General features: G+C 37.4%; 1 protein-coding gene across 2 annotated transcripts; it reads right to left on the reverse strand.

Annotated features, from left to right (window-relative positions):
• Positions 1–714: 714 nt before the first annotated feature.
• Positions 715–8,093, reverse strand: LOC107761294 (WPP domain-interacting protein 2). 2 transcript variants are annotated; one of them, XM_075219817.1, is made up of 4 exons: positions 7,979–8,093; positions 7,530–7,610; positions 6,300–6,594; positions 715–1,961 (listed from the first exon to the last, which is right to left on the reverse strand). In XM_075219817.1, exons 1-4 carry the CDS (start codon positions 7,979–7,981, stop codon positions 1,231–1,233), a joined length of 1,110 nt encoding a protein of 369 aa, XP_075075918.1. In that variant the 5' UTR covers positions 7,982–8,093; the 3' UTR covers positions 715–1,230. The 2 variants fall into 2 exon arrangements, with proteins under 2 accessions (XP_075075918.1, XP_075075916.1); XM_075219815.1 differs by lacking the exon at positions 7,979–8,093 and adding an exon at positions 7,848–7,952.
• Between the last annotated feature and the right edge of the window lie 481 nt (positions 8,094–8,574).

The following is an 8,574-nucleotide window of genomic DNA, read 5'->3' on the forward strand; positions in this document are numbered from 1 at the left end:
TTCTGAATTATGACGCTATGTGGCAACAGTAATTCCTTTAGATCTGTTGAGACAAGCAAAAGTATCTTACATGGTGAGTGATCTTGGGTAGCAGGCTTAATATGGTTTGCTATCATACCGAGTCTTTTTAATATATATCATGATTAACGTTATTCACTCTTAACTGGTGATTTAAAGTATCAGCTGTGGCATTTTAATTGCCATTTTAATATCACTACTTTATACCGTTTCTGATTGGTGGTTGAAAGTATTAACATAAAATGTTTAACTAAGAAATAGAAAGGTCATAAATCAAAAAAGAACAAACAGGAAAAAGCTAAAAAAAAAGGAACAGGTGACAAAAATGCAATTCAGTGGAGTGACACCGCTCCTTGCGTCCCACTACTCACTTATTTCCTTTGATTGCTGTTCTTTCAGTTTTAGATATTTTTGTTTCCCATTTCATTTTATGTTATTTGAATTTAACTAAATTTTAAAAAAGTCAAAAGTTCTACCATCTAATCTAAATGAAATAAATATATCAAAATATCTGAGCACATATAATTAATAACAAGTACAATAAGAATCATATATTAAAGTTGCACATAAGTGTGCACACATATTCTTTTTATTTTATCTTTTAATAAAAAAATATGTAATGACAAATGCGGTACATCTAATAAATTTTTTAGTGTTTGTAACTTAATAAATTATATAAAATTAGTTAACATATCATGAAAAATTTCGTATATTCCATCTCAAATATAGTTATAGCAATACCAATGACTAATTAATACAACCGTGCAAAGCGCAGGCTACTTCACTAGCATTATCATAAATGTTACACAAAAAAATAGAGCCTGTATTTGAATGAAACTTCACCTTTCAAACAAATCCCATCAGGCATTCATGCGTTTGGGCATGACGGAAAATGAAACGTCATTTTCTGATAAGTAAACACTAGAAAATGATGGATAACCAAATACCCCAAATTAAGAAACTTTTAGGAGCTTTACAACCTAGGGTACCTCCACAATTACCCGATGATCAAAATATCAACAACGCCAGCATCCCAACGCACGAGCAACCTAATCATCTTCTATGTTTGCTGCTAAAATAAGTTCAACAGCCACTAGCGGAAAAAAAAAACCCAGGTGTTCCGTCTATCTACAAACATCTAAAAGGAACTAATATTGCTGAATGATGGTAACAGCAACACAAAAATTGGAAGCAAAAGCTCACTTCTCAAAGTTACGTAGGTACAACTTCAGCATCATCAGGTGAAATCTGCAAGAGAAACAGCCCGACTACCAGCAATACCAACTGTATTAAAAAACAGGTGCTGTACTTCCAGACTCTCTTCTGCAGTTTTAGCATTTCATCTGTGCTCATGATATCTTCACAGCAATTTTCCAACTTCTTAGCCTGTGTTTTAAGCGTTGCAGCCTTTGATTCTGCATCTCCAAGATTTTTCACAACCTGCGCTTGTTCTGAAGCTAATGTTTTTTGTTCTTCCAAGAGCTTAACTTGTTTAAATGCTTCAATTCTCAACTTTTCAACTGTTCTTGATATAGTCAAATATTGTACTTCAGCTTCAATTTTCTGTCTGAAGAGACCCTCAAGCTCAATTTCAATATCTCTAGCTCTCTCATGCGACTCAATTCCAACACTCTTTTCTTCCTTCTCTGAGCAATTACTTAAGATGGATTGCAGTTCGGTAACCCTGGCTTCCTTAAACTTAACCAGCTTAGCTGCTTCATACAAGTTATTTTGCAGCAGTGTCACATTCTGCTTTAAGCTAACCACTTCAGTATCCAAGTCAAAAGAATGTTGCATGCCATTCCTGGATTGTGACGGCTCAGATGTGCTCGGTCCTGGGAAATCTCCACCACCTGAAGTGAACTCTGAAGGTATTCCAACATCCTGAAGTGGTTGGTCAATGATAAAATCTTTGTTTCCAATTTCTCTGAATCTCCAAAGTTCTGCGGAGAAAGTGCATCAACTAAACTAACGCAACTGGATAATGAAGCTCCAACGAGTAACTGATTTCTGAAAATAGAGAATGAACTATATTTCTACCAAATTTGTTAAAAACAAACATGGGCAACCCTGAGGACTATGCTAATACAAACAAAGGAAAACCCAAGGGCAGCTCGGTGCACTAAGCTCCCGCTATGTGCAAGGTCCGGTGAAGGGCCGGACCACAAGGGTCTATTGTACGCAGCCTTACCCTGCAAATCTACAAGAGGTTGTTTCCACGGCTTGAACTCGTGGCCTCCTGGTCACATGACAACAACTTTACCAGTTACGCCAAGGCTCCCCTTCAAACAAAGGAAAACCAAATGCAATGGAAAAATGAGAGTGAAACAAGCTGGTCAATGGTTTCAAAGTCCCAAATATGCTTTTAGATCCAACACTAATGACTTCAACACATCCTTACATGGAAATAAGATGGTGAGTTAACTGAGACCCTGAGCTACTTAGGCCTCTGTCCACTAGATTCTTTGGAAACAATGAAGCCTTCTCATAACTATCAAGCTCACATAGCACTTTTTGCCTCTGCATAGTCCACTTTATCTACTGTTTCAAAGGAAGACCTCCTTTGATGTGGCAAGATTGAACAGGCAAATTAAACAAAATAATTGCAGAAGAATCAACCAAACATGTGAACTCATCTTTTATTTACTTGAGAGTGTTCTATAGCCAAATAAGTCACTTTTATAAATCATAATTAGTCCATTTGTGCGATGAAAGATCATATCTACTACATTTTCTTAACATAATCGTTTTGATTTGATAATGACTAGTTCAGATAGAAAATACTAATTTATAATTTTAAACATAATAAACTTTTGGTTCATCATGCTATTCCTCTTGTTTTACATACAGGTAAATTGATCTTTGCAAAAGGTACTTTAGATGATGGTTCAAAATTAACTCTAGATGAAAAGGATCCTTTCTTTTTATTGAATCCGCGCACACACAAGAGGGAGGGGGGGGGGAGTATATCCAAATTACATGGCCTTGTCAGACAAGTCCGTGAGAGGAGGGGTGGGGGAATTGACAAGCTCAATAGTTCTGAGAGAAGGGGGGAGGGGGATGGAGGAACAAGATGGCTGAATCATCTAAGATGCCACAGAAGGCTGGTTTTTGACCTATCACATCACACAATGGAGGAGTTCTTGGAGCCAAAAAGGGAAGTTGAAATCTCAATGCCATGGTAACGTCTCTCTTGCATAGAGCCCTTAACAGAACACCAGGCTAATACTACATTAAGACCCGAATATTCACTAAGCAATAAAGTAAACCCTCAGCGGCCAGATCGTGGGCATGAATGCCATTCTTGCTATGGGGTTACTAACCCCCAAGGACAACATTCAAGACCAATTGTAGCCCAAGTACGTTACCAAGTGCAGTTCAACTGTAACAACAAATACAGACTCCTAGCATTAGAATTGCAGTGCTTATGAAGGAAATATTATTCAATTCTCTCACAGATCCCGCACCAGCAACCTGCAAGTTAAAGTGCTTTACAGAGGTAATCTAAGCTTTCAGAGATCCTTATTTGCAAAGCTTCAACTTGCATCATGATGTTGATCCATATAGATATTTTAAATACCAAAGGTCAGATTTTCAGAATTTGATTCTTCCTAAGTGAGGAACCAAGGGAGAGAAAATTAAGATTTTCAGCCTGTGGAAAGAGGGGGGGATCAATGAGTTAAGTAGTTTCGGGAGAAACGTAGCGAGGGGAAGAAGATAGCTGAAATCATCTAAGAAGCCATAGAAGGATGGTTATTGGCCTGCCACGTCACACAATGAAGGAGCATATATCCATGCTTGTCAGAGATAAATACATGCATAGACTGGGTTGGGGGATAAGCCAGGAAAAATATTGGACGATGACAACCTTATTTAAAATGATACTCCCTCTTTTTTATTTTATGTGAATCTATTTGACTAGGCACGAAGTTTAAAAAAGAAATGAAGACTTTAGAAACATGTGGTCCTAAACACGCCATAACATTTGTGTGGCTACAATTATTTTAAAACTTGCGATCTTAAAACTGTCATAGTATTTGTATGGCTCTAAAAACCTTTCATTAAGGGTATACCGGAAAGTTTAAATTAAATGGTTTCCGAATTTAGAAAGTATACATTATTTTTGGAACGGATTAAAAAGGAAATAGGTTCACATAAACTGAAACAGAGGGAGTTCAATTGGCATAAACTTGTGCTCCTCGCTGTTTGTGCACATGCTTTAAGCTGAAGATTTGTTCCTTATTTATAACAGCAATCAGACTATTGCTACAAGAGATTTATCAAACGAATCTTCTGAAACATTTTTGAGTTTTTCATAGGGAAGTGGATTAGGTTATTGATTATACCTATGGCCTAGATTCAGCAATACAGGACATACAGTCTAATCAAAACTTGACAAAGCATAAAAACAATCACTGGACTACGGCACTCTCCAACCGCAATTAGAAAGGCCAATAGGCTATATATTTAAGCGGAAGGTACTTATAGCTGCAGTCACAACATGGGGACAGCTACAAGAAGCTTCTTTTTCTTTTTTCTTTACTGATAAGTGTCTGCTGGACAAGTGTGAAAAGCTTTGGAGGCCTAAAGTAAAGGCTATGGAACACAGATAAATTGCATTTTGGTCCATCAGGAACTGCCCAGTGTACTTTCGAAATCTCTTTTATGTTTCATAGTGGTTAAGTAAGCTGCAGTTCTGATTATATTTATTTCTGATTTTACAGTTCCGCATTCTAAAGTAATTCACAGCATGTTGTAGAAATAGGTCTTAAGTTAAAATATAGAGATCATTTGATTCGTGAATAAAGAGGTGAATACCCTACTTCTAGTACAAGTTTAGCTTTAGCATTTTCTTAAAGCAGGAAACACTATCAACAAAACAAGGCAACAAGTTAGAATTAAGTTTAATGTGTTTCCTTCTAGGAGTCTGATAACTTGCTCACAGTACTCAAAAGATCTAGCCTAGGTGCTAATTTTTTTAATAGTTCCCTATATGGTTGACTTGGTATTACAAGAATTTTGAGATAATCATTTCATTTTCCCTCATGTTCTTTTTTTCCATTTAAATCTTTCTGCTGCTGGAAAACCCTGTAGTTCCAGCTCTATTCATCCACTATATGAGCCTTGTAACTCAATATTATTCCACTACCCCATCGTGAGTAGTGATCCACTGACTTATCCCAAATTTTCACTTCCCACCCTATCCTACAGCCAATAACTAAAATAAAACAAGGGCTCTTTATAGGGCCACTTCTCTCCCCACCTAGTGTCAATTCTATAACCACCAGATTATGCACTACTCTTATCCCAAATGTCGATCCTGACATCTTGTTAAACCTCTTCCTCCTAAGAAATCCCACAGATAGAAAAATTTGAAAGCATTCACTTTTCTTCTTTTCCATGTACGTACCAGAAAAAATGATCTAACCCCGAACTTATCATACCAACTTTAAAATGCTGAAGAATCACTTAAAGGCCAAATGAAGAGCAGGAAGTATACAAAAGTTACTATAGAAGGTGAAGATATGAAAACCAACTATAGAATACAAATGAATAATATATCCTTGAAGAGGAAGCTAGCAACACTAAGATCTTCCAATAGACACATAGTAGTTCAGTTTATCAACAGTACCTCCTGACTTATTGGCTTGCGTTTTATTGTTCCAGCAACAATGCTAATCACATATTCTTGTATAATATCCAAACTTTTCAAACATTAAATTGAAGTTCAATTAAACTTGCAATAACAGGAGATAAAAGAGGCTGTTCCAGATGCCAAGCACACCCAACTTCCAGCCAAGATATTTTTTTTTTATAAGAGGAGCACCCAACTTAAAGCCAAGATATTAGGAGCTCAAGTCATGAACGGGCGCAAAATGGCAAAGGGCCGCTGCTTCCTCTTGGGCAGGGGAGTATGGGAAGGTTTACCATTTTCAAAAAATGAAAAATAGCAAAGGGGAAGAAAGACAAAGAAAAAAAGGGCATAAAGAAGCTGTCAACTAAGAACTCTGATAATTTCCACCTTTCTATTCCTTTTTGAAGTTCACAATAGACATTATTCTACGCGCTACGGGTTTGAAATAGATTTAACCAAAAAGTTATCCAATTCATGCAATATACTGAAGATGCAAGCATAACTAATCATCTCCATGAAGAAATGCATCAGCTAAGTAGAAGTACTTTATTGGAATACTCAACAAGAACTACAGACCTATTATTGGAATACTCAACAAGAACTACAGACCTATTATTGGAATACTCAACAAGAACTACAGACCTACCTCTCTCAAGTGTTTCCTTAACAGCCTGGAGGGTGGAGCTTGGATCCAGCATAGGATCGTGATCTGTGGATGAGCAGTGATTCTCGCTCTTCTCATTCTTAACCTCCTGAGATGACTCAGCAGTTAGATCTTCTTGAGACACACCTCCAACCTCCTTACCATTTTGTCTGTCAAGATCAGCCTGAAGTTCCTTATCAACAGGTCTTTCGCTATCCTGAGCTTCATTGTTCAATTCTCCATCATGATTCATTGAATTTCCACCTTCTGTACTGTTGCTCGTTGACGTATTACTACCCTGCACAAAGAGAAAATTGGAGCTTCGTGAGTCAGATTCCAAGCTCGAATGAGAGTTTTCCTTCTCGATTTTGATCTTTTCTCCTCTAGGCTTTTTATTAGTATCAGCCCGACCCTTCCCCTGATGAGTTTGTTGAGCTGGAATACTCAAGTTCTTCCTACTCAAACTACTTAGCCCATTCTTATCAGATGCATAACCTATGTATAAAGGTGCTTCGTGCCTCGCCTTACTAGCTCCAGCTGCAGTGGAAGACTTGCAACTTCGATCATCACTCTTATCCGAGACCGTCCAACCAAGAAAAGGTGACCCCATAGCCATCCTAGGATCATCAATTAACAAACCTTGCTTCTATATTACTATCCTCATCCTCGTACACTTCCCTCTTTTTCCTTCTTTAATTCTTCAAGCCAGACCCTTTAGTTGTCAGTGAGCATTTCTCTATAGTCTCAGTTCCTTTACATTTTGCATCATCCAAATTATTAGTGCTATTCACAATATTACTAGGCCCATTATTTTTAATTCAAGCACTGAATTATGATGTTCCAAGTCCATCATCACAATAAGGAATAGGGAAATGACTACCTAGAATAAAGAACATGGAAATACAAGCCGAGTCCAAGAATATCAGCTATATATTGTGTAGGGCTTAGCATTTTTTGGGAGAAAATGGAGAAGTCAGATCAAAATCGAGAACAAGCAACCATCATTCCAGCTCATGGAGAACGAATCTAACAAAATTCTCAGTAATATCAATTAAACATGCTCGTGTTAATACCAAGAGAAAAACAACACATTCATTGAAATTCAATTCATTGCAATTATAAATTTATTACTAGAAAGAAACTGAAACAGAAATGGGGAGTCATAAGCAAGATGATTTTACGGTACTAGTTAAAAAGGAAGAAAATGAAACGAAGAAGAGAGAATTGTCGTACCTTTTCAGCCATGATGGTTAGTGGATTTGCAGAAGGTGGTGGTGAAATTTGAAGAAGCTGGGTCAATTTGGAAATTTGTAGCTGCGAAAATGGTAGAATGAATAGTTAAGAAAGCTGACTTTTAATGGGTTAATTAGAAGATAAAGGGATTATAATTGGGACGTGGAAGAGGAAATGGAAGAGGAAGAGGCAATTGTTTAAGATACTTTGATCCCGAAATCCCAAGAATAAAAGTAGGGTGGTGGCACGCAAATGGGGCACACGTGACTCGGGAGAAAAGCAAAGTTTATGTTTTGCTGATAATTTGGAAACACTCACCCACATAATGACACTACTACAAAACAGAAACTCTGAATTTACGATTTACGAGGATTCTCAGGAGAAATTCCCCTCACGTTTCAACTCTTTCTCCCAAACTACTTATTTGAACACCTTCATTTCATTCTTACCATTTTAATACTAAGTCATCCATCGGCACTTAATACATGATTCTAGAAAGAAATAAGATGATTATTGTTCTTCAAGAGAAGATAGGGTGCGCAGTTGCGAGGTTGCGCGCTTGCGGTGTTCTGTTCGCACATGCGAGTTTGAGATCTAATATGAGAGGTCACTTTTGCGAGGGCACGTCTATGATATTTGGCTTAAAGTATATGTATTTATATGCATGTTCCCTCACATTTTACTCATATTTCGTGAAAATTATATGTTTAATGTAATGATTTATGCTAATTCGCGATATTTTTATGTGTAGGAGTCACCTGAACGTAATGTGGGATGAAGTGCACGACTTGAAGCAAAAAGAGAACGAAGGAACAATTTGGGTCCCCAGCCCAATGCGTCGCGCTGCCCTGGACGCTGGGGGTAGGGACTTTTCGTAGTTCGCTCGGATAAAGTTTTTTGGCCCTACACGACCCTAACTCGTATAAAAAGAAGTCTAAACCTATTTTGGAGGGACACCACTTTGAGAGAAAAATACAAGTACGGAACACTCAAGAGCAAGAATTCTCAGTTTTTCTTCATTATTCTTAGAATTTCCACAATTCAA

This window comes from Nicotiana tabacum, chromosome 8, assembly GCF_000715075.1.
Source record: "Nicotiana tabacum cultivar K326 chromosome 8, ASM71507v2, whole genome shotgun sequence".
Taxonomy (NCBI): Eukaryota; Viridiplantae; Streptophyta; class Magnoliopsida; order Solanales; family Solanaceae; genus Nicotiana; species Nicotiana tabacum.

Bases quoted from the DNA above. Each gene is read 5' to 3' on its own strand.
- LOC107761294 (XM_075219815.1), bottom strand. The intron at 6,595-7,529 runs GTACGACAATTC...CTCTTTGTGCAG, and splicing joins TAACCATCATGGCTGAAAAG to GGTAGTAATACGTCAACGAG. The intron at 1,962-6,299 runs GTAGGTCTGTAG...CTTTCTCCGCAG, and splicing joins TAAGGAAACACTTGAGAGAG to AACTTTGGAGATTCAGAGAA.